Source organism: Pangasianodon hypophthalmus, chromosome 24 (assembly GCF_027358585.1).
Source record: "Pangasianodon hypophthalmus isolate fPanHyp1 chromosome 24, fPanHyp1.pri, whole genome shotgun sequence".
NCBI classification, from domain to species: Eukaryota; Metazoa; Chordata; class Actinopteri; order Siluriformes; family Pangasiidae; genus Pangasianodon; species Pangasianodon hypophthalmus.
This window is the reverse complement of record NC_069733.1, coordinates 7,078,508-7,104,911: the sequence shown is the minus strand read 5'-3', so window position 1 is coordinate 7,104,911 and position 26,404 is coordinate 7,078,508. Positions and strand designations below refer to the sequence as shown.

Sequence of the window (26,404 nt, the reverse complement as noted above, 5' to 3'; positions counted from 1 at the left end):
ATATATATATATATATATAAATTCTCAGCTCTATAGTGTGTATATGTATATATATATATATATATATATATATATATATATATATATATATATATATATATATATATAATGTCTGAATTATAGCTGTGTGACAGTGTGTTTGTGTGTGGGTGTATGTGTGTGTGAAAAGGGAGAGTGTGAGAGTGTACTTGTGTGTGTCCACTGTGTCTTAATAGACATGCTGAGTTGAATGCAGCCTCACATCTCAGTCCCTCATAATGGCTAGTGTGGAGTCTTTAGCCTGGCTGAATCTCAATCCTTTGCTTATGGATAATTGCACTCCCAGCCCCTTTTGCCTCCCCTTTTGCAGCTGAAAACCAAGCTCATTGCAGCCCATAAAGAAATCCCCCTGCTGAAGAAGAGAGAGAGAGAGAACGAGTGAGGTGGGGGGAAGAGGCGAAGGAGAGAGAGAGAGAGGGAGAGAGAGATCCCAAGTTGTCCTTGTGCATAAAAGTAGATTCGCACTTCAACACCTTTTCAAATTAATATTTGTGATGGGTCTATTCTGCAGCCACGGTTTCTGTTCTGCAGCCTTTGTTCCTGCGTTTGATGTAATGGAGGAGAGCACAAAAGGAGAGCTGGGAGAGTGAGGGAAAATGGTAGTTAAGTGGGCTTAAGGGGTGTTTCAGGCTCAGCTAAAAGACGGGCAGTGTGAATAGGAGCTGCGAGTACTCGGGCCCTAGGCCCCGGCTGTAAACACACAGGTCCAACACAAAGGTGTGCCGTAAATGAGCACAGGCAAACTGAGCGGCACCCAACAGCAAGCTCCCTCTGTTTCCTACCCCCTAGAGGCAGCTGACCAATCAGGACTGGAATAAACAGAGTCGCTCAAGTCTTCACTCAGAAACGACTAGTGAGGCTGATTTTCTTGGATTTCTTCACCCGCCTTCTTCTCTTGTATGAGGATTTAACCCCAATCTCTCTCTCTCTCTCTCTCTCTCTCTCTCTCTCTCTCTCTCTCTTCCCCCCTCAGGTCTCTCTTTCTCTCTCTGTTTCTCTCTCCTCAGGTCTCTCTCTCCAGGCTTAGCCTCACCCCCAGTGCTTGGGCGGTTAAACTCTTTTGTTTGGTTAATTGCGATGAGTATAATATACTAGTCTCTCAGAGGTCCGCGAGACAATTAGACAGTTGCCCATTTTTAATGAGACAGCGCCCAGTCAGACACTAGCCCCCTCATTCAGCGGCAGCCACCGTGGGCCTTTCTCTCTTTTTCTTTCCTTAAAGGGAGGGGTAGAAATTATGGGGATCGCCCGCGAGTCGGGGTTCCCTCTGAGTAATAGGGGTGTGAATGGGAAAAAAGGAGCGGGGGAGAAAAAAACAGCAGATTAAAAGAAGGGTATTTTGTCCTCAATCAAACTCTCATGGGCGACTCCTGTGTTTGGTGGAGGCGGCGCGAGTCTGGCTGCTTTAGCAGGCTCTGAGCTTTGGGAATGGCCAGGTAATGGGCAGCTATTATCTCCTGCTCCGGGAGTGAGACATGCACTTTCCCATTGTCACGCCAGTAAGCAAGAGGGATGGCCGGCGGACCCGGGATGACGGATCACACCGAGCGCCTCCCAGCAAGGCTGTCTTTCTTTCCTTTCCGGAAGATAGCATTTTAAAAAATGGCAATTTTATATTAAAAGATTGTCCATTCATTACATCGCTGGTCTTCACTCTCACCGCTGATTAATTAATAACTCTGATTCATGTCGTCAAGTGATTTTAATTCACATGCTCAAATCTCTACTTGTATAAAGTTATGAAGGGCAGTGCTTTTTTTGTCGCTTGTCTATTCACCCTTTCTCTTGTCGTCCCTTTTTTCTCCAGCACTAATCACACTGTTACAACAAAGATGGGCTCCATTATTGCATGTGTGGTTGAGAAGAAAGGAAATGAGAGAGGGACAGGGGTTGGTCGCCACCTGACACAGGACAATTAATCTTCCCGTAAAGCCTTGTCAGCCGGCTAAGACGACACAAATGGATGGCCAGCATTAAGCGAGGAGTGTAGGTAGGGATTTTAACAAGCATTTACGAGAGTCCATTTTCTCACTAATGAAGAAGAGAATAAGTGACCCACCGTGCCAGCAACATACACTTAAGGCTCTGTCCTCCTTCATCGGCGGTAGACTGACAGAGCGACTGAGAGAGAGGTAGACTAAAGGATCTCGTTTGCCTGCTAATTCCTCTGTCAGCGTGGAGATCTTAGGGCATCAGAGAATGATGGCAGGGTGAGGATGGGTAACTTTGCCCTCACGTGGTGGCCTCTGCCTAGCCTCCCAGTCTACACTGCTTGGCTTCCCAAATTAATTAAAGTGAAGCCAAGCACAGGCCAAACGCTGCAGCCCGACTCGATGCCCTGCCCTCCAACGAGCTTGTTTATGTAGAAACATGAATACATCAGCGACTGAGCCACTGTGAACTTTTAACGAGCCTTTGCAGACCCATGAGAGAGAGAGAGAGAGAGAGGGAGAGAGAGACAGAGAGAGACACACGAGTGGTGTTTGGTCAGAAGCTCAGTGGAGAGCTGACCTAAAGTGGCATTGATTATTAGCCCTACAGAGAAAGAGGCGTCAGATTTGGCATAAGACGAGTCGAGCGCAGAGGATGAAAGGCTGTTGCTAGCGTGTGTTGCTAATGCAGCGTAACTCCGTACTGCTGTCTGTAATGGCAGTGCACACTCGCCGTGTTTGACATGAGTGCTCAGGCCAGGTCATAATAACGGGGCTGTTAGAGAACAGTGGTAGAAGATAGACTCCCACATACATCAAACACACTATAAGCGCTCATATTTATCCTCATAGAACTTCTTAAAGACATACAACCACACACACACACAGCTCACACACTCATAGCTTTTTTTTTTTTTTTTTTTTTTTCCTCTTCCCCAAAGCCAGGTGTGTTTTGCATGCAACCAGTTTTACTTTCTCATGAGCACGACAACTGTGTGGCAGGGTGTCATCTGGCCACCTCTGCTCCATCCTCCTGGACATTTCAGCCTCTTAATCCCAGAAGTAGTGTCTGAAACGGCCAGCTTTTGAATTGTTAATGTTTGCGTCTCGTTGACAGGCGGAGGAGAGAAAGGAGAGATGGGTAGACATTGGAGACCAAACAAATGCTGAATTCTTGGTTAATAAAGAAGTGACACACTACTGTCCTTGCAGAGCAATTACAGTAGCTTATGGCAGGGGTTCTCAAGGTGGCGTCCGGGAAGCACGTCCATGTTACAGTGGTAGAAATTAGAAGTTAGTTTATTATTAAGGTCTTACAGTTAGTAGCTGATTTGACTGGTCATGTGAATTAAATGGGTTTAATCTAAATCCGTCTGAAACAAGGAGACCTGTAAATAATGTCATAAATAATGTGTTCTGGGAGGACAGTTCAGGAATAAAAAGCTTTATGGCTCCAATAAATAGACAAAATATTATTGCACAAATTTAAATATAGAGCCTAATACATGAATAGATGGAATATGTTGAATATAAACCTGTACTGAGGGGGTTCGTGGAATTTATTTTACAGTTAAAGGTTTCCTTTTAACTGCAAAATAGTTTGAGAACCCCAGGCATCGGGAAATTTTAGCACAACTTCAAGCACTCCATAAGACTTGTGTGTGTTTTTGTTGTTGGTCTGTTATGGCTCAGGGTGATTTGTTGTGACTGCTTTTTCGTGTTTTGAGAACTGAACTTGTAGCTTGTATTCTCTTTTTTCCCCCCCTTAGTCATTCTATTCTGTGTACATTTTTATGATGACTTAAATAAGTATGTCCAACTTTCCAAAAGCGGTTGTTGTGTATAGTTGTGTTCTTTATTGCCCATTAAATAAGTCGAGTCTGTTTGGCGTCTAGTCTGCGAAACATTTGTCATTACCGCTTGCGCCTTCTTGACCCGCAGTGTCACGGCTCGCAAAACCCATCCTGTTTGTTTGTCGTTACACACTCCAGGTCCGTCTGAGTCTTGCGATGTGGTGAAACGAAGACGAGGTGAACAACAAGACGATGTCGCTTCACAGTCCTCCCCCCCACCCCAACCCCTCTTACCCCACCTTGTATTCCTGTTCTCGGCGGCCAAACATTTTTAATTATATCTTCTGTGAAGTAGTGCGCCTCAGTAACCAAGGAGCTGACATTGATGCATGTGCTGATAAATCCGCAAACACTGGAAACGAGATTAACAAAGATTTTGAGGAAAGGGTGACAGCTAATTTTGCGCAGTGGTCCGCGCCTCGTTCAGGAGTGATGTTTTGATAGAGAACCGACTGAGAATTCACATTTCACGCCGCGGAGAGGGATATTAGGAGTTGCGCCGCATATGCACTTTTTAAAATTGTTTTGCTGTTTTTTATACTTCCTCTCGTTCCTGAATTCGGTTTGCTCGCTCATCGTCACACTTTTATTGGAGGTTCTGACGCTAGGGTAATTTATGCGCCGTGTTGTGGAGGTCTTGAGTTTTTGACAGGCGGACACTCAAAGTTGCTTGTCAACTAGTGTTAAGTACTGTGCTGGTAATTTCCCACCCCAATAACACCCTGTATATGGCTGCTGAAATGAAAAAAAATGTGCATAGTAATCTAATTTAATAGTTTATGCACCATGAATTTTATTCCACTTTTTTTTCTCATCGAAACCGGACCAGCCTCAAAAATGATCATTACACAACCATTTTATCAGCTTTGTGGTATTGTGTGTGTCTTTTTTAAAGCAGCAGCAGCAGCAGGCCTGGCCTATGAGTGAGGAGAGAGAAGTGATCTGATGGGGTTTGTGTATTGAACGTGACCGACCTCTGTGTTTCTGAACACGTTGTCCGTGTTTAAACAGGCGATATGCAGCCCGGAGTGAAAGGTATCTCTGTGCTTCATCGTTTCTTTTAGAAGAGAGGAGACAAGCAGATAACAATCATATCTGCCACCGCTGATTCCTCACATCTCTGACGAGTGTGTGAGCATGTGTGTGTTAGAAAGAGGGGGGTATTGAGGGGGTTCACAGACCACTGCCAGGCCTACTCTCTCCAACCAATTTTGTGTCTATATGGCAGAAACATCTTGTAGTTATCTTTTTTTCTCCCTTGTTCTTTTTTATGCCTGCTCTCCTTTTGTCTCTGTCTTTTTTTCCCCTCTCTCTCTCTACACTGCCTCCCCTCTCCGAATCAGCTCCCCATCTTCATTTGCAGGCAGCTGACAGCTTCTTTCACTTTTCTTTGTCATTTTTTTCTCTCTCCTCTTTGTCTCTTTTCTTCTCTTCTCACCCTCCATCCTTCTCCATCTGCTTTCGCTTTTGTTTGCATGGGCCCTCTCTCATCCCAACTTGATAATGAGGAATGCGGTGTGACCCTGACCTCCATTGGCCCAGTGACACCTTTTGACCTCAGCATGTGACCTTCAGTCTCTGTTTTGACAGCTTGATTAATTACCCAGTGTTATGATTTATGAGTAAGCAGTATGTAAAAATAATAGACAACAGGTGGTCTTAAAAAAAAAAAACAAAAAAAACTTTTTCTGGTAATGTCTGGGATTTGCACTGGGATTTTTCTCCATGTCTCTTTTTCTTTCTTTCTTTCTTTCTTTTTTGTTTAAGGAAGTGACTGTAATGATAATGATAAACTTTTCTGCATGTGTTCTTAGATTTGTAGGAAACTTTGAATTTGATATACACTGGTTCAGAGGCAACAGTATCTGAAGATACTTCATAAACTACACTCTTTCACACCAGACTTTGCAAATGTGGTTCCTTTCTTGCAGGCTATGTGCAGACACTGGATCCCTCCTTCATTAGGAGCCCTGTATGTTAATATATTACTACAGACAGGTGACAAATTAAAGGAAAAACTCTGTTATGTTTTGAGCCAACTTGTCCTTTTAGACAGAAGAGTCACTGCAAATCAATATAAAGTTCTTCTACCTGATTACCTTTATTCTATGATGAAACATTTCTGTCCTGATTGGAGTGGTCTCTTCCAGGATAACTCCGCCCCATCCACAGTGCATGAATAGTTTGATTAGTATAAAAATGATATAAATGATATGTTATGGCGTTTACACCAAATCGCAACCCAACTGAACACCTATGAGAGATGTTCATGACTATCATGAAAAAGAAACACCAACTGGGAATATCTTTTGGATGAACGGTGTTCCTCGTGTCAGTACAGTTCCAGAGACTTGTGGAATTGATACCTTTGATGATTGAAGCTGTTCTGGCCTTACGACATGTTACAATTTGCCCCTGTCAAATAATCGAGTGTTTAGGAGTTATTTTACACTCATCTGCCTCCTTTCCAGGAAAGCTCATGTTCCATTCCATTGGGAACAGTTAACTTCTCACAAATAAAAATTCCATGTTAAACTATTCCTATGGAAACAGTGATGAGAAAAACACCTTGGAGACCACCAGCTTTTCTTTCAGCTCCGCTTCTCTTGGGTTGCAATAACAGAGCAGGGGTCAAGGGATTCCACTTTAACCTTTGACCCCAGGGGGTGGCCACAGTGAGCGGTGGTCACTAAGATTAATACCCCATAGGACACTCATTATTCTTACTCAGCCAGAGGTAGATTACAAGGGAATATGAAGTTTGGGACTACAAGTCCCTCTCGAATATCTATGACCTTTTTAATCAGTGCCTAAATGTCTGCTTTAGTGATAAATCTCTTTTTATATCCAAGCACTGACCTGCAGGTTCGAGCATTCCTTCACACCAGTTAGACTATGTTATGGTGACCAACAGTAAAGCCACGCAGGTTGTATCAAGAGAACAAAATATCTCGCAACGAATTTAGTTACAAAATCACTTTACAGGTTACCAGCTGGACTGCTGGAGTGTGATCAAGTCTAATTCGTTGCTAAAAAGATTTGACAATTTGTGATTTATGTCTGGTCGTAAATCATTTCACATATATTGTAAAAGCATTGTCAATTAGTGAGCCTCCACATCTTCTGGGTGAATGCAGTGTTAGTTGTCTATGTGGGACTTGCTGATGATTGAAAAATTCAAAGGACGTATATATACTTTTATATACTTTGTATATATTTATGTATGTATGTATGTATGTATGTATTTATTTATTTATTTGATTAGTTATGTATGTATGCATTTATTGTTATTATTATTATTATTATTATTATTATTATTCAAAGGACATGTGTATATATATATATATATATATATATATATATATATATATATATATATATATATATATATATACTTTTCAAGGATGGATTTATTTACTTATTTATTCATTTGATTAGTTACTTATGTATGCATTTATTATTATTTATTTATTTATTTATTTATTTGCTTATTTCAACTCCTTCTTTGTTTGCTTATGGTTTTGCTTGTTTTGATTGCTGATTTGTTTATCTATTTATTTGTTTGTTCGTTTGTTTATGCCAAGAATTGCTTGGTAATTGTACACGAATCAGAATGATTAATACTAGTGACCGTGTCAGTTTTGTGACTGTGTGAGGTTGAAATACTTCTCCTCATAATGGTCAGTGTAATTTCGCAACGTTCCTCTTGCCCCTTACCCATTTTTTTGTGCAGCACCCTATAAACACTGTCTCCCACCTTCCCATATTGTAGTGTACAGTGATTTATATATGAAGCAGTTAGACAAGAATATCAGGGGGCAGCTATCATTCCATGATCTATATCCTCCATTCCCCTCATTAAAAATGTATGTGCATGCTGAAGGGGAACAATATAGAAATATAAATCATATAGCTAAAGGCACGTGAAAAGGCTCTCCGAATTATTTATTTTTGGCTTTCTCCTACGTGTGTTTTCTCTCGCTCCATTGTTTCTATTGTCTTACCTGGCCAGAGGGCTGCTGAACGAGGAAGTGTGGGGTGAGCTTACCACCTTTTTTTTTATACCCAGCTGAGGATGGCCTGAACTCTTTGCTATGGATTGTTTCATTTTGAAATTTAAAAAAGGCATCTCTTGGGTGAAATGTGTAAATGTTAGTCATGTGATGCATCAGAATTATTCTATTTATATTAATTTATCCTTGAAAGTGTGCAATATGTGAGATTTTGAGTATTAACAAAATCATCTTAACGATAAGCACATGACCTGCCTCGGCCAATCATACACAGCCACATACCGTGTGCTGCGTAAATGACTACAAAACCATACAACCACAGCTACTGGCCAGCTAGCACAGGGAGTCTGATTGTATTCTGGCTCTGAGTTGGAAGTTTCAGCTAATTTTTTGTACAAATGTAAAACCAACATCTTACCAAAGTTTGATTGATTGAAAATTTGGTTGACACGTCACAAAGTCAGTTGTTTGAGTAATGTTTCGATATTTTATTTGGTTGCTACTTTTAACTTTTGAACCACATGCATGTTGTTAACTAGGTTTGTAATTATGCTTGGTAGATGTCTGATACTATGTAGGCCACCAATACAGTCCTGAAGCTTAATTTATTGAAAATAATCACAAATTGCAATTGTAATATTAGTCATAAACACCTGCAAAATGTTCAGCCTTAATATACAGAGTGTTTTTTTTTTTTTTTTTTTTTAAAAAAAACAAAAAAAACTGTGTAGCTGTACTCTACTCTCTTGGATATCTTATCTGGTAACGCTAGCATATGGGTCACTTAGTAGATATATGTCATTATCTTTTAGTCCTATCTGCTTCATCCGTCAATGAAAGGGACCGCCAGAGGACCACCACTGCGCAGATATTTGAGTGTTGTATCATTCTCAGCACTGCACTGATACGTATACAAAGACGATAACTAATAAGTGATGTCAAATTCTGCTTAAAATGACCAAAAGCATTTCCAGAGAAACTGGTTTTTACTGAGGAGACTGCCTTTGTACTGTATAGCTGTTTTGTGTGTGTGTGTGAGTGTGTATAGCTCATCGATCAGTAGCAGTATGTTTGTTGGTCAGTTAGGGGTGTGTGTGTGTGTGTGTGTGTGTGTGTGTGTGTGTGTGTGTGTGTTGGGTGGGTGGATGGAATGTGTTTTTGTTTGTGTCAGTATTAGAAGTGTAGTGGTAAATGGCGTTTCCCCTGCGCTCACAGTCACTTCCTCCTGAGCGATTGACATGTTGCCCTCCTGTAAAAAGTTGACAAATGATTTCTGTAACATTTACTTACACAATCGATAGCTCTGACAAATTCCACCTGCGCCGTGATTAATGCTATACCAGCCTCTCTTCCCATCCTTCTCCCTCTCTCTCCTCAACCTCCAGGGGCTGCCGTGCACACTCAGAGCTGTGTGTGTGTGCGTGTGCGTGTGTGTGTGTGTAGCCCTCTGGATGTTTGTGTATTGTGTGTGGGTTTTTTTTCAGCAGCTTTATTAAGCAGTAACTGTGCTGTTATAGTAACATGAAGGATGTGTTAAATGAAAAAAGTGGAAGCGTTTTGGGGAAGTTGGTTTGGATTAGTTGTGTAGCGTCTCTGCTTAACCTTAACACACGTAAATTAGAGCCAATCTGTCAATGTCACACAGCACTAGGGTCTCTTACGGTATGAAACAGACAACATTGTCTGTTTCTGTGAGTGCAAACACATGCCTGTGTTCTTTATTTGTGTTTTATTTTAGAATATTCTCCATCTTTCCTGGCTGTATTTGTTTAATGTGATTTCGGAGGCAGTCGTAATAGGGTTAAGGTTTATGCAAGAGGTCGTTATTCTTTTTTTCCCCAAAGTCCTCATAGTGCTTACAATGTATAAGTTCTCCGAGAGCTGTGGTGTATTGTACTGTAGTGTACTGGCTTTTATAATTAAGAGAGTTTCAAGTAAAAAGTTTCTTCATTATTTTCTCACTACAAAGAAACTTATCTCACTTTTTCTAAAGTCTGTGCTAATCACGTATATGCTTATACAGTAGAAAGTCTTGACACAATTATTATATAACCACCTACATGCGGTTGTTTAAACTGATCAGGGTTATTTACGGTCATTCGTTTCCATAAGCATATATTGACATAAATGTCTAAACACAATGGTTTTTCTTATATATTTTTTTCTCTATATGCAAATCTCTAATTATTCTTAGTCAAAAGCTTTGGTATGTTCTGTATTCATGGGAAATTTACATAACTTCTATCACTAAAACATGGCATAGATGATAAATTTAGTAGATACAGTAGTTGTACCAAATAGTACTTTATTTCATAGGTTTCGGTGCAATCCATTGTTTATTAATCAGTAACCTATTTGTTAAAATATTTGATTTTAAAAAAGGCAGGAGTATTTCATTTTAGGGATAGTTTCCAAACATTTTCTAGAAATGAAATTTACCAAATTTTTTATTTACCTCAAACATATCTTTGATCAGCTAAGACATATATGGTTTATTTACTGGTTTAGTTACACACTGACTCTGCAAATCTGTACTGAAAAGTCAGTACTTGTTAGCCTCATAGCTCCAAACATAGCTATGCTCAGCTGCAAAATTTCACTTTTAGCTCGAATAATTCTTTACCAAATCCTACCAAATTCTTAGCCACCTGTAGTGCATGTTTATATATATATATATATATATATATATATATATATATATATATATATAGGTGTTTCAGACAAAACACCTTTGTCAGTGGGGTCCAAAAGTCTGAGAGCAGTAGTGAAAATGCTTCTGTTTGGTATTCTTTTTCACACAAAGGTTTTCCTTACGAATTATATTATCAGCAAAATCTTAGAAATACTGACATGAATTTCAGAGTTTCTTAGTATTTGGTACGTCCCGTTTTTTACATTAATGACAGTGTGCACTCGAGCTGGCACGGCCTCCACAAGTTTGTGTACAAGCTTATGATCCACGTTTGATTAAACCCTTCAGCATGTCATCTAAGTACGTGCTTCAATAGAAAGGATTTTCACGGAAAATCCTTTTCTACCTGTTTCCAAAGCAGTTAACATGGTCAATATCACAAATTAGCTTAAATTTAAATAGGGGCCTAGTGATATTGAATAGTCAAGATGTTGCACATTTCCTTTTTTTGTTTTAAGAATTTTCAAAATTTTAAAACTTTGTTTATTTCCAGTTTTCAGTATAAAATTACAGATTTTCAGTGTGGTCTCAGACTTTTAGACTTTTTTAGATTTTTTTTTTTTTGTCTCATAGCAACATACAAAGCTTAAGCGAGTACCTGCAGTATGAACACAGTGTGAATAAAGCCCTCTGCAGATCCTCTATCCCCACTTCATCTTCCAATCAGATTGCTCCGTCCTCGCTGCCTTTTGCTTCGTGATTGGCTGGCCCTTCCAGCCCTGCGCTTACAAAGGGATGACAGGCAGTGGTAGAGCAGGACGCGCAGGCGCAGGAGGCCAGACTGAGGCTTTGTGGTAATGGAGGGTCAGCGTGTTGCTCGAGACGTCATCCACCGGCTTTGATCACGCACGCATATTCCCCCTCAGACACAGTATATAGGCTACACATGCACAAACGCACACAGATGTGTGCAAGAGTAAAAATTACATGCATACACACACATTTTCACACACACACTCATACTACTGACCGCTATCGGGCACGCTTTGTACCTGACAAGTACCGTCCTCTCTGTCTGACCCGAAGCAGTACGAGCCTTTCTCTTCATCAGAGAACTATAGAGGAAGGGTGGGAAAAACGACAGAGAGCCTCTCTCCCTCGCTCTCTCACTTCAAAGCCAAACAAAGAGCCGCAAATAGCTAAACCACTGGGTTGTCTGTCAGCGTGCCGCTGAAGACCCAATATTATTGTAAGCACGTCTCCTTTCAGCAGGACTGACTGAGGAATCGGACAGCTCGGCTCTGCTTTAAGCTAAATTTATTAGTGCTGTCTGTAAACGGACTGATTTAGTGGACAGACCATTATTAGTGTATTTAATGTCCATACACACACATACGACGAAAACACTCAGGAAATGAAGAGCTTTTGCGTGTCTGCATGAGTCTTAATTCAGGTAGATTTTGTTTTTGTAGTATTTAGTAAATGTTAATGGCTCGTATTAAAGTGACACTATGACAAGGTTGTTTATTTATTTATTTGTTTGGTTGGTTATATTCTGGGTATCATCAGTACTTTGAGAAACATTGACCAACTGCATATTTTATTAAAAAGTATAAAGTGCCTGTAAATAAAAAGTGGCACCACACTATCAGAATAAACCTGCATAGTTTAACCTAGACATAGCTGATAAATTTTCAGGACATTATTATTATTATTATTGTTATTATTATTGTTTGTTGATTTATTTATTTTTTTATGTTTATTCTTAAATATTTCTTTTTCTTAATATTGAATTTAAATATTGAATCATTTTATCAGTAGACTTTAAAATGTAGCTCTATTGCATTCATTTGCTGTTGTTGTTAATTTACTAGCAAAGTCCCCAAAAATAATAATAAATTCAAGATGCATTTTTTTATCAAATTTTCTGGTGCTATTATATTTTTTATATAATGCCTATCTCTTTTACACTGTCTAATCCATACATCTCAGACCTAATCATAAATCATTCTTTGTTCTCTGTACATTCATTTTATGACCTGAAAGTTTTTAACCACGGTTTATGCTCATATTTTTGTCAAACATTATGGATGTGCGTTTGAACGTCACGGCGCTGTCAGTCGGTGAGATGAAGGCGCACGGCAGCGGCGGCCATTGTGGCTGTGTGTGAAGGGAGTCAGCTAGTTTGAGACAGACAGACAAAAGAACACTTAAGAGGGCATCCAGTGGTGGGTTACTGAGGTCTGAGTCCTACTGTGGGGCCACTGTGACCCAGACAGACCGTTGGCCCAGAGGCCAGGCCTGCTTACTCTGCCCCATGAGGAGGTGCCAACCTGGGGCACGGGGGCATGGGAAGAGCCAGACATCCGATCCAGCCACTCAACAGAACGAGGCGTAGAATTTCACAGATAAGCTCCCTTGCTGTCGCTTATATATACACACAGAACAGTAGCTAGGAAAAGCTTCTATATATAGACACTATATATTATCATAAAAATGTGGATATATTTATACAATTTTTTGTCCATGCATGTGGAGACTTAATTGATTGAATGTCCAAAAAGTTATTATTAATTAAAATAAAATAAAAATAATTATAAAACTAGATGAATTGTACATGTTTTTAAATGTAGACTGATTATTAAAAAAAAATATTTTTTAGATTACTTTAACTAATATCACATAAAAGCATCATTTCTCCCAGAACCCCTTCTCATTTAATGAAAATTCTGCTGTTTGCAGCAAGCACAGATGAGGGTAAGCATGAGAGACGACGCTCACACCTCTGCTCTGTGGCAGCAAACGTTACTGAGCTCTAATCAGCAAACGCAGGAACGAGGCTCGATCTTCTCCGAAATTTAACCCAGGCAAAGTAGCCATTAGAGATACAGCCAGAGAAGAGAGAGAGAGACAGAGAGAGAGAGAGAGAGAGAAGGAGAGAGGCCTGTCTGGCTCGGCTGAGGCTGTCCTTCTCTCCTAGTCATTTATCTTGCCTGCCACCAGTGGGCAGTGGCACTAAACTCCACTCAAGCTGCCTCACCACTGCGTGCAACCACAAAGCCAAACTGCTCCTGGCCAGCGCCTCTGTCCTCAACCAGAAAGTTGTCAGGGAAAGAAAAATCTCTCTGAATATACATACACTCATGTGTGGTGCGACCACAGGATTTTATTATGTGGAGCAAGCTAACTGGATTAAAACATATTTTTTTGAATGAAAAGGGAATTAAAGTTGTTACCAAATTAGTTTTGCTGTACATGCACTAATTCTAGTTGAATTGCCTGAGAGATATTATTATTATTATTATTATTATTATTATTATTGTTATTAATTGTAATAATAATTTTAAAAATATTACACGCTTAATTAGCAAGCTGCCTTTTTGTTTTTCCTTATCACTTTTAAATTTGATTGAGCACTTTGTAATCTTTTATTAAGATTTTTGCTAGGTTTATGAGGTTTATTAGCTGTAATTACTTCTCCCACTTTATTAGTTGCAGTCGCACGGCAGACAGAGCAGGAGGGCAGCCACAGTTGATTTGTATTGATTAGAATGCGAAAGTGCTTCGTCTGCAGTACATCACACGATCTAATTATGATTGTAAGATATCGACAGATGCTTAATTTTTAATTAGCCTGTTGAAAATGACACTTGCTTTGTTGCTGCTTGCGTTGCAACATAATTCATTTAAATTTGAAATGTGCGTATATGTGACCCCCAGGAGTGAGTGTAATAGTGTTTATTGACATTATTTTTATTCAAATAATCAAATGTGTGTTTAGTTATATTTATGCGCTTATATTTGACATACATTTTACTAGTGATGCTTTAGAAGAGAAACCTAATTTTTAGTTTTTAAACTCCACTTTGTGTTTTTTTTTTAAACAGTTCCTACAAGTGCATTAGGGGTAAACATTTTCCAAGTGCAGTGAGTGAACTTTCAGTTGTAACCAGAAAGCTAGGCTTTCATTTTCTTGTCCATGTTTTTTTTTTTTTTTTTTTTTTTTTTTTTTTTTTTTTACACACCTAACATTTCTTTTTGTTGTGGAAAAGAAATGTTAGGTGACTCAGACAAACAGACTAAAACATCTCCCTACTTCCACATATTTCCTTAAACATAAAAATGTGTGATTTCTTTTGCAGCAACAGAGAAGTGACCTTTTGTACTTACATATTTAACAGTGCCATGCAATCATGCAAGGACGTCGAATCCATAGTTAATGCTCGTACCATTTAATTAACTATTTTAAACATCGAGTGTGTGGCTGTTTATACATTTCACTTTGACACATTTAATTTTCTCTTTTTATCATCCGGTACGATTTCCTAAGAGTGATGTATTAAGTCAAAATTTTTGGCAGAACAAATCTTTTAGATTCAAATAGGTCTTACTGCAATATTTGCCATATTCATAATAAAGGTATTCAGCCTTAGCTGAAGATAATGAGGATTTTAATGGAGGTTTTTGCTGTTAATTAAAAAAAATTATAAAAATAAATATAGCTGAAGCTCAAAGAGTAATCTGGAGTCTAGAAAATAAAGCAAACCTCATCTGCTTCACTGAAAGCCTCATTGTACAAAAAGACATCCTGTTAAGCACAAGCAGAGTTAAAAACATCCTGGAACACAAGCAGAGAGTTTTTAATAGTACTTTTTGGAAGCACACACTCTAGTCCAGTATTTGTTGCTTCTTGGCTTCTTAACACTCTCCGTCATTTTTTCCTTCTCTTTTTCCCTGTGTCTCTCTAAACCCTATTCCAGTTAACTCCTCTGCCACACGGCTCTCAACCCGACCCTCTCTCTCTCTCTCTCTGTGTATCTCTCAGAACTCAGGCCTTTCTCTGTGCCCCTCTGTCTGAGTTCAGCACTGGCAGCCATGTCACTCCCTGGATACCTCGCTGTATTATTTGCACACACAGTCACACACAGCCACGCAGCATTGTTCCTGCCTGTTAATTTGTTTGTTTGTGTTTGTGTCTCAGGAGGGCTACGGCGTGATCGTGCTGAACCCCAACGAGAACGCGCTGGAGGTGGACAAGGTCGGGGATCCGTCTACGGACACATGGGACGAACCGGCGGAGAAACGCGAGCGTAAGGAGGAGTGCGAGGGAAAGAAAAAGAAAGATGGGTACGAGAAGTACCGCAACCCACAGAAGGAGCGCGAGACGAAACGCATCCCGATCCGGGTGAGTGAGGAAAGGTGGAGGGGGAGGGAGAGGAGAAGAGGAGAGGGAGGGTGAAAGCGAGAGTGAGAGAGATGGAGGGCGAAGCAGAGGGTAAGAGAGGGTTTAGTGGAGTTGAGCGAGAGGGCCACACGGGTGTGCGGTCAGGCTCGCTGAGTTTGGCAGCATTCCAGAGTGTGTGTGTACAGAAAAGGCTTCTCTTTACTCTCACTTTCCAGATATTCACTACCCCCTTCTTTTCACTTGCTCACACATACACACATGGAATGAGAGAAATGATCCAGTCTTAGCTGTAAAAAAAAAAATGCTTTGACAGCTAGGGTTGTCAAATTCCATTAAAACATTGCATTTGAATTTTAATCTCTTTAATACTTTTATATATATATATATATATATATATATATATATATATATATATATATATATGTGTGTGTGTGTGTGTGTGTGTGTCTGTGTGTCTGTGTGTTTATGCGGTATTAACAATCCTATAGTTTTATGCTGCCACAGCCAAAAAAAAAAAAAGATGAAAATTAACAGTAGCATAAGCATTGAAGGTGAAATTCACACAGAGCCTGTATCATAAATTTAATATAAAATTTTATTTTTAAGATTTTTTAAAATTTATTGACAGAGTTTTGAACTTTATTACTGTAATTTAGCTAAATCTTACATTTTGTACACTACGGAGGATACACATAAAAAAATAATCTACAGCTTGTCTTCATACAGTTATGCCAAATCGCAACACTTACATCATCACATTTAGGAGATGCAGTCTTTCTTTTTTATTTAAGAAAAAAAAAATATGGAGAGGGGAAATGTGCACCAACAAAATCAAGCATTAACTGTCAAAAAAATTGAAACAAGTGTTTCATGCTAGAAGACTAATAGTGCCCAGGATTTTAAACATTTGAATATGGATTTTCTTGCCCTCCAGTATGTAAACATTATAAAAATTCAAATAGTACTTGAACACTATATATGTATTTTTCAGGCCCTAATGGAAATTCATTAAGCCTAGTGTTTTGCAAAATTGATATCCTGATGGAAATGATATTATGTTTGCAAAGCAGCAAATGAAATGGAATTGTATGGTGGCTAAATATGCCTGTTTGCTAACACACACACACACACACACACACAGCTGAATAGGCTGATCAGAGCCATGTCCCCTGTAGCTGTTGACCATGAGATTCACTATCATTAAAATCCATAATTCCCCAACAGCAGCCCATCACATCTCTTATCGCTTGCTGCGGATACAACACTTAATCCTATAGACATACATACAGTACACACACCCCAGGCACTTCTCTTTTTTTTTTTTTCACGGATAACACCTGCCCAATCAAAGAGATAAACCAGCTCTAAAGTAATTCAGCATAGTGGTCCGACAAAAGAAGAGGGAAAAAAAATCTGTTGGCAGATCGCTAACGCTTTGTTTCACTGATGTCCGCGCTACACGTCTACATGTGTGTATCCGAGCCACATCACACGCCTTATACTGTCAGTTACCGGCGTGACACACGAGCGCCGTGTGAGCTGTCAACACACTTCCTGTACCACATCCAATGGTACCTTCACACACACTGTTCTGAGCATGATTATCTACATTATTAACATCACATCGGAATCCGTACAGCTCGCTTTCTCACGCTCTATAAACAAGCGCTTTAATGACGGCCTTCCTATCGCGCCAAAGTAACTTTGACACCCTTCACTTATTTTAATGAATTCGCTTTACAACAGGACTCAACAGTCGGCTTTTTTTTTCACTCACACACGAAAAAGAATGAGACAAGGAATTCTGTGAAGTAGCCATCAGCGAGTGCAAATGCTCGCACTTCAGCCATTCTCACTTTGACGTAACCGTTTCATCACCGCACTACGTGTGGAGAGCTGCATGGATGAGGGAAAACACAACACTGATATGGAGAGGACCTCTTTCTGGTCCTGTTGATGTCTTCATGTGGTCGGTGCAGGCGCACAGATGTGTGTGAGAAAGAGTAGGAACGAGGAGTTACACTCTCGATGGAAAGAACCCATAATAATGTCTTAATAAATATTTCAGCTGGAATAGTTGAGGATTCATATAATGAGGTCTCGCTTACTCTCTCCTCACCTCGCTCCGTCTTGTCCCCAGAACCTTTTGCACTTTGTAATGCTAGCAGCGTGAGATCGTTAGAGCAGCACTAGCCAAGGTTTTCCCAATTCTACTCTCTCACATTAGGCGAGTCCAGCTTCCCTTTCCATGCACTTACATTATACATGCCCAGACAGCAGCAAAGGAACTAGTACAAGGACAGCGAGTGACTGTGTGTGTGTGTGTGTGTGTTAGTATAGTAAGCTTAGATAAGTTCACCTGCACAGAATTCCTATAGGAAGCCTTAAAATAAAGTAAGTAATACCGAGTTCATACTATGTTAAAAAACGTTGCTGCTGAGAAAAATTGTGCAAATGGTCATGCGTCACCACTGGGACACGCTGTTTTTCACATGGCTATATTGTCTAAGTGGCTTTTACATGTTTGAAAATGTGTTAATTACATTCTCTGTTCATTGTGTATTTTTACTTATTTTTGCCTGTTATTTGAGTTGAGTTTATATTTTGGAATCAGTGAACAGCTTTAGTTTAAGACTCAGTAATCACTCTGTCGTAGTGGTTAGTCTTAAACACAATTCTTAAAAGCAATCAAAAGTATTTCTGAGTTTTTTTTTTTCCATCCAGCAGTTTGTCTCATGGAAGAGATGCACTTTCATTTTAACTAATCTGTCAGTCCACAGCAACTGCATGAGGCAAAAGGATCACACCCGTCTAAATGCAACCCCATTGGTCCTGAGCATAAACTCCACCATTTCCCACTTCTTATGCACTGTATACTATGTTTAAAATCATCTACAACAATGTTTTGATTGTGCACCTGTAGCTGCAGAGCAAAGTGTTTGTATGGTAATGATAGTCATTACACCAACATGCGTAACCACACCACATCTGCACACACACACACACACACACACACACACACACACACACACCACCCCCCAGGAATGTTCACATGGAATCTGGGTGAGACTAGAGGTGTACAAGAGACTAGGTGCAATAAAAAAGATAAAAAGGGGGGAGGCTTTTTTTTTTTTTTTTTCCATTTTATGTGGGTGAGTGATCATATATGAAGCTTGCGGGACATGAATGTGTATTTAAAAGGTTTATTCATTCATCCTTAGTAACTGCCTGGTCAGGGTCACATTGGTTTAAATTAGGCTACTAGTTTGTTTATATTTTTGGAAATACAACTAAATAAAATCTTTAAAAAATATTGCAGACACGTACAAACCGAAATAATAACTGCATGAGAGGGATTAAAAAAAAACAACAAAAAACGACCAATTCTGAACTTTCCAGTGTTTCCGGGAGCAGAGAGGTTTGATTCCCCATACAGGTACAGATAAGAATATTTGGATCCTTAAATGGATACAGATAGCATCATTACACCCCTAATACACATTTTAAGTGCTTATACACCGTACTGATGTCTTGTGACATTTTTAGATGAACTGTGTGGTGATTATGCCTGGCCCAACAGGTTCATTCATGATACAGAAATCAGCTTTCCTGATAAAATGATGACATAGTGACAACATCCAATAGCACGTAGTAAGGTAATGTCAGTCTTCTGTCTTCTGTCTCCATTCATTCCTTAAACAGGCCCTGACACTTGTTCTTCTTATTGTCCTGAAGCATATTGGGCACGTTTTTGAGTGGGAGGAAAGCATGACTTTTGCGTGTGTCCATAAACACTGTGCTCATACCTCTTTGGCTCCCAGCTTAAAGGCGTGTTTGTATTTGCGAGTCCACATGTGTGTTTTTCTCTCTTCTCCACCCATTCTCTCAGGCCCTAGAGTAGTGGGCGGGTCAGGCCCACTCTCATTCTCTAGAACTTTTTAATCTTTTCTAGCAGTATTGTACCAGGCTCAGGCTCCTCTCCTCCCCTCCTTGACTTCCTGCTGAGCTGCAGACCACCTGCACGTCGCTCTTCTCAGCCCGGGGAGCCTGTTCCTGCCCACAGTTGAGTTGATTAATACGCTTCCTTACCCTCGTTAAGGAGCCCTTAACTGCCTTTAGCACTCTTACTTTTTGCTCCCCCCCGGGGTTCATAGTGTCGAAGCCCCCAAGCCTGCATAATCTCCTAGCACTCTTAAAAGATCACAGCCCCAACGGCCCACGTCTAGTGTCTCTGGAGAGGCCGAGTGGACGAGGGAGACGGGGAGAGGGAGAGGCGGGGCCAGCATACACAAGGTTTTTTTGGGAGTTCACTTTACTCTGAATTTGAGGCCTAATCCAGTTACCTATTTTCTGTCAGCCAAGCGAAGGAATAGCAGGAACAAAACCCACATTGAAAGCTTAAGAAGCTTCCAAAGATTTCATTCAGGCCTAACCGGGACAGGCTTAGGGCCCGAGCCCCTGAGGGAAAAGAGCCGTTTTTCTAAATGACTAGAATATTTTTTTTCCTCTCACTTTTTTTTTTCCCTTTGGATTTCTTATTGTTGCTTTTTTGTTCTGAGACAGAGACAGGGAGACGGAGAGAGAGAGAGAGGGCATTGAGAAGCAGCAGCTTGCGCTGAGCGGCGTTCCTCTTTTTTTCTCCGCACTCTCTCTGTCGCTTCGTTTATTCATTTCTTAAGTGCCTGCAGAACTTTAAGTGTCAGATCCTTGCAGTGGTGGCATGAGTTTATTGAACGCTTTGAGTACATGCCTTCGCTCTGTTTCTCTTTTGTACATCATCTAGACAATGTTTTACTTCTCTTGTATAAGGTCAATGGTCTGTATTAGACCACTTATTTGCTCCCAGTCCTGTTTTATGTCAAGACTAAGGTTTTGGAGAAGAAAATATTCGGGAAGTGCGTATTACAGTTAAGAAATAGCCTTGCCTCTGGAAGATGGAAGATCTTGATAAAAATAATATTTTGCAATTTTGAGTCCTGAAACCCCAAAGATGTAGTACAGTGTATATATCTGAAATGAATTTAAATATTGATCCATACTCGTGCTATGCTAAATACATTTAGTGTGATACACCCTTGTTGCTGATATACTGTATTATTATTGCTGTCATGAAAAACTTTGGAAATTTTTTTTTTTTTTTTTTTTTTTTTAAATAACCTTTTGCCAAAAATGATTTACCTAGTCCTACTACACTCACAGTCCACTGCCAAATCATATATGCATTAGCTAGCCCACAGGGCAAGTAAATGTGCTGCCCAGTCCCATGTTTTGGATTTGGTACTAGTAGTTTTGCTTGTTAAGTATATTTATTCATTGCAACTATGAATAAAATACTAATAGCTGAACATGAACATGCTTGTCCCGGGTACCTGGGCTACTGATTTGTCCACAATGTCATGTCCCATGCTGAAAAGTGGACTACTTAAATAAGTAAATGAGTAAATAATACTGCGCCAATGGAAGCATGTTGGTGCACTTGGACCCCTGCCTTTTATATGGCCTCTAAATCCCTCTCAACAATCCCACTACACGAGGAAGTCAGTGGTGAGAGTGTTGATTTGGAGTCAGCATCAGTCCAAGGTGACACGCAGACCGGGGTAGTGGATAATGTTCACACAGCATGTACCCAACAGCCGCCTCTGTCTCCTCAGGATCGCCATCCATTATTTATCTCTTGTTTTTCCTACTCATATATTCCTCGCGGGAGCATCGGAATCCGTGTTTTGGAGATGTTCTGCTCCCCTATGCCTGCCTCGTACACGACTAACCTGCACGTCTTTGAGATAAGACCCGGTCTGGGTTGAGCTGTCAGGAGGAAGCGATATGTATTCCAACTGGCTATTGCATCACCTTGAAGCTGTCTTTGTTCACATCTCTCCAGGACACTTCTTAAAGCCCCAAGCACGGTGAACTTTGGCCTCCGAGACCTTGTTTGTGACCTTATTGCAAGGACATGCGTGCTGACTGGACTGGGCTTAATTAAACGTATGAACTTATGACACAGCCAAAGCAAGGGTCAATAGCTAAGGTCCAGGGGTGCTCACCTGTTTAACCCATGCATACATGTCCGTAGATGTACTTATTGAGTTTGTGAGTATGTCTGAAAATATTGATTTATGGTAACTGTATGTACAAAGGGAGACTCTGGCACTATTGTATAGCTCAGACTGTACGTGGGTGGTTATGCCGGAGAAATTCATGCATATGTGTACAGTGTTATTTTTGCGTGTGGACGTGTCATTGTCTGAGTGCACGTCTTTCTGAAGCTGTGCATTTACACTTGCTCCAAGGGACGAGGCCTTCTCTCAGTTGTCTGCTCCCAATCTTCCTGTCAGGTCAACCTTAAACACATCCAATCTGCTGCAAGGACCCAAAGCCAGGCCCCTCACAGCAGGCCTTTCCTCCAAACCCTCACACAAGTGGCTGCTCACTCACCTCGCCTGCGTCAATTAAACCCAAGCAGTAATTTAATCTGACAATCACAGGCTTGGCGCGAGGCGGGTCGAGATTTGACGAAGATGACCTTTCTGGCTATACGTAGCCGAGAGCTGTCTTTTAACAGGGAACCCCTGCTAGACAGGCACCAGTCCTTTTGTACTTTGTTAATGAGATATTGATTTGAAACAATGCACCACCAAATTTTGTTGAGATTAGCTCCATGGTAGCAAGGTCACGCCTCTGTACAGTGATGGGCCGAGCTTCTTTATGTACCGAGTGTCTGTTTGGATCTCTTTAATTAAACTTTTTTTTTCTCCTCCTCTCTTTTTCCATTTCCTGTCTTTTGGCATGCACAAAACATGTTATTATTCTGGCCTCATCCTCTCAGCTGGCTTTGGTTATCATCTTGCCGGCTTCCAGTGATCTTTCCAGTAGTTAAAACCCAATGGTTTTTGAGTTTTTTGGGGTTTTTTTCTCCCTTCCTTCATTTTTTTACCCCCTTTGTACGAGACACGAGGGCTCTTTCATGGCTCTTTGGTGTCTCTGAACAGGCACCTTGTCTGTGACTGGCCAGGTGTGAAGAACAAATCTACAGGAAAGAAGTGCCAGTAGCTATTTAGCCAACCTGAGACGGCTAGTTTTCCCGTGCTATCAGGAAGCCCACGCGCCACCACAAAACTCAGCTCCAGTTTTATCATACAGAACCGAGCAGTCCTCTACACTGCTACCATTCAATCCTGATAATATTGAATTTCCCGTCAACGTGTGCTGTTGACAAGGGAAGCGTGCGGATAACTGGTGACTGAATGATAATATGGATCCAGTGGAGAGTGATGGTCCACATTCTAATGGATCTACTGTCGAGCGCTACCAAACGTGTAATTACCAACGCAGCTTGTTTAATTTTTAATCATTTACCAAAAGGAAAATGAGCTTGTTCCCTGATGAGAGTTAGCTATTCAAATCGCTTTCAGGGCTCGGTTGTATGAGAACTTTGTTTAGTCATCGTGTGTGGCAGAGGCAGGTAGTCATTTTAGAGAAGCTCTTTGAAAGTGTCCTGGAGAAGTGGCAGGCATGTTATGGCATTATGATTAATAAGAGTAAATGCTACCAACTCTAAGATCACTGTAGAATGAGTAGGCTCAAAGAAAGCAGCCTTAACATGCTTTAACATTTAAATAGCTCATGACGTTTGAAACAGTTTACCTCAGTTAGCTTAAAAATCCTCACTAACTCATGGAAAAATCCCACCAGATGCCCAGACAGACCACATTTGGATGCGACGGTATTCTCCTGTACTTTATTTACTCATCAATCAGTGAGCTTTTGCGTACTTGTCTGCTGAACATGTCCTTCCACTGTAGCCTGTGTCCTTGTGCATGATGTGCTGTTTGCACAGTGTGACAACTAGCAGTTGCTAATCTTGACATTTGATCCCAGCTCCAGTGTTCTAGTGTGTTTGGCACTAAGCGCTGAAAGACTGGTATGAATTGTGGATTTATCAAAACAAATTGGGGATGTTTTAGTGAGATTTTGTTTCGGATCCCCCACGTCTGCAGCTGTTTGTACATATTTGTACTTTCCCCTGCTTAATGCTCTCACATGCGGTGTACAGATGGGAGGCTGAGTGACCGTGAGTGTGTGGCACATCCATGCAGCTGGTGCCGTTTCTCCTGCTGACTGTAGGCTATAGCCAAGTGGCTAACAGAGAGAATGTTACAAGGGATATAAAAAGTCTACACACCCCTGTTAAAATGGCAGATTTTTGTGATGTAAAAAAAAAAATGAAACCAAGATAAATCACGTCAGAACTTTTTCCACCCTCAATATGAAATTACTGCGTATAAAAATGCAGTGAAAAGGATCAGAAACATTTTAGGGAAAAATAGGAAAAATAAAAAAACTTACAATAACCTGCTTGCCTAAGTGTGCAAACCCCTAAACTAATACACTGTTGAAGCACCTTTTGATTTTATTACACCACTCAGTCTTTTTGGCTAAGAGTCTATCAGAGTGGCACATCTTGACCTGCCAATATTTTCCCACTCTTTCTTGCAGAAACATGCTAGATCCATAAAATTCTACTGTGCACAGCTCACTTCAGGTCACCCTACAGATTTTTAGTTGGATTCAGGTCTGGGCTTTGGCTAGGTCATTCAAAACACTGATCCTCTTTTGATTAAGCCATTCCTTTGTTGATTTGGATGTATGCTTTGTGTCATTGTCATACTAAAAGGGGAAATTCCTTTTCATCTTCAGCTTACTAGCAGACACCTGAAGGTTTTGCACTAAAAATTGACTGGTATTTGTAGCTATTCATGATTCCTTCCACCTTGATAAAAGCCCCAGCTCTGGCTGAAGAAAAGCAGCCCTAAAGCATGATGCTGCCACCACCGTGCTTCACTGTGGGTATGGTGTTCTTTTGGTGATGTGTTTTTTTTTTTTGCACTAAACATACCTTCTGGACTTATGGAATTATTATACCTTTTGGAATTGGTCTCATCAGACCATAACACATTTTGCCACATAGTTAGGGGTGATTTAGTTGAGCTTGGATGTTTTTTTTTTTTTTTTGTGAGAAAGGGCTTCCATCTAGCCGCCCTACCCCATAGCCGAGACATGTGAAGAATATGAGAGATTGTTGTCACATGCAGAGAGTAGTTTTTGTCTTGTCCTTTTATAAATTTTGGAGGGACGTCCTGTTCTTCACGGTGTTCCATGGTACATCTAATGTTTTGGAAATTTCTTGTACCTCTCTCCTGATTGATTCCTTTCAACAGTGGAACCCTGTACAGACTTTGTAAGCTCTTTGGGGACCATGGCTTCAGCAGTCAGATGAAACCAAGATGATATGAAGAAAATGCTACAGAAACAGCTGATCTTTATTTGGGGTTAATCAGAATAATTTCATTGGTGACAGCTGTATGATAATTACTTTTGAACATGAGATTGAATGTGATTGGTTCATTCTGAACACAGCCACATCTCCAATTATAAAGGGGTTTGCACACTTATGCAACCAGGTTGTTGTAAGGTTTTTATTTTTCCTGTTTCCCCTAAAATGTTTCTGATTGTTTTTCAATTAATTTCACTTTATACGTTGTAATTTCACATTGAGGGTGGAAAAAGTTCTGTAACGATTTATCTTGGTTTCATTTTTTTTATATCACAAAAATCTGCCTTTTAACAGGGAAAACAGATAGAAAACTGGAAAGCCTTAATTTTAAACAGTTTATGAAAAATCAGACCGATGAATTTTAAAAGAAAAACTTGAAGTGTTTTTTTCTTTCTTTAATAATGCTTTTTATATTTTGTGCTGCTTTTGAAATGTGTGAGGGATATGAAGGGGGGGGGGGGGGGGGGGGGGGGTGTAGGAGTGGGGGACACGTAGGAAACCAGTGCGATTAATAAGAAACAGGTTACCATGACAACCGTGCTGTAAACAGTGTTACACACGATGATAGTGGGGAGGTGGAAATGTAATGGATTATCAGATTTTTCTTTCTATTTTTCTTTTTTAATGAATTTAAATTTTTTTTTACTATTTTTAGATATCCGAACTCAAGTGTAATATAAATTCCACCAAATGCAGTGTATGTGGAATTTTTTTTTATTTTTCGTGGCGAGTGTGAATGCGTGCATGATATACAATAAAATACCAGTAAGGGAATGCTGGTAAAATATCCCAGGTTTTGAGTGTGAAAGCACAATTTCTGTTTTTCTCAGCAGAAAGATAGATGCATCTTGTTATAACATCCTGCATGCGAGTGAGTGTGAACGATGGTAGCGAAAAAAAATGGGAAAAGGAAAAGCCAAGAATTCAGCCTGACGCAGTGAGAGCAGTGATCACAGGAGGGGCCAAGAGCTACGAGGATGTGCCGTAATGGCCCAGCACCTCCATTAAGAGCTCGTCTCTCCAGCTAGAGCTCAGCTCAATAGGCGCTTCAAAGCTCTGTGCTTTCTGTACTGACGATTCATGTGCGCGTATGGAGGCCGAATATATTCCATTCACACACACACACACACACACGTGGACACACACCTTCAGACTTTTGATGTTGGTCTCTCTGAGGCGCAGCAGGTTAGGGAACAGCGGGGAGTCTGACTGGACTGGCACATGCTTGGGTAGGAGAGAAAGACAGAAAGAGAGGGACGGGTGAATCTGTCACCAGGAGGCTGTCTCTAAGGGCAGCCTGTTTTGCCGAGCTAATTAACCCTGGGAAATAATTACACAATATGCAAATTCGGTTGAGATAAGTGTGGACCCTATCAGAGCAGGTAGTCAATCATGTGGCACATAATGTGTGTGTGCA

General features: G+C 40.4%; 1 protein-coding gene across 2 annotated transcripts in view; it reads left to right on the top strand.

Moving 5' to 3' along the window:
- fam172a (family with sequence similarity 172 member A) overlaps positions 1–26,404 on the top strand; it is a 167,497-nt gene that overhangs the window by 59,792 nt on the left and 81,301 nt on the right. For both annotated transcript variants that reach the window (XM_053229179.1, XM_026931208.3), the window contains one exon: positions 15,450–15,653. In XM_053229179.1, coding sequence (XP_053085154.1) covers positions 15,450–15,653 — 204 coding nt within the window. The remainder of the gene's footprint in view (positions 1–15,449; positions 15,654–26,404) is intronic.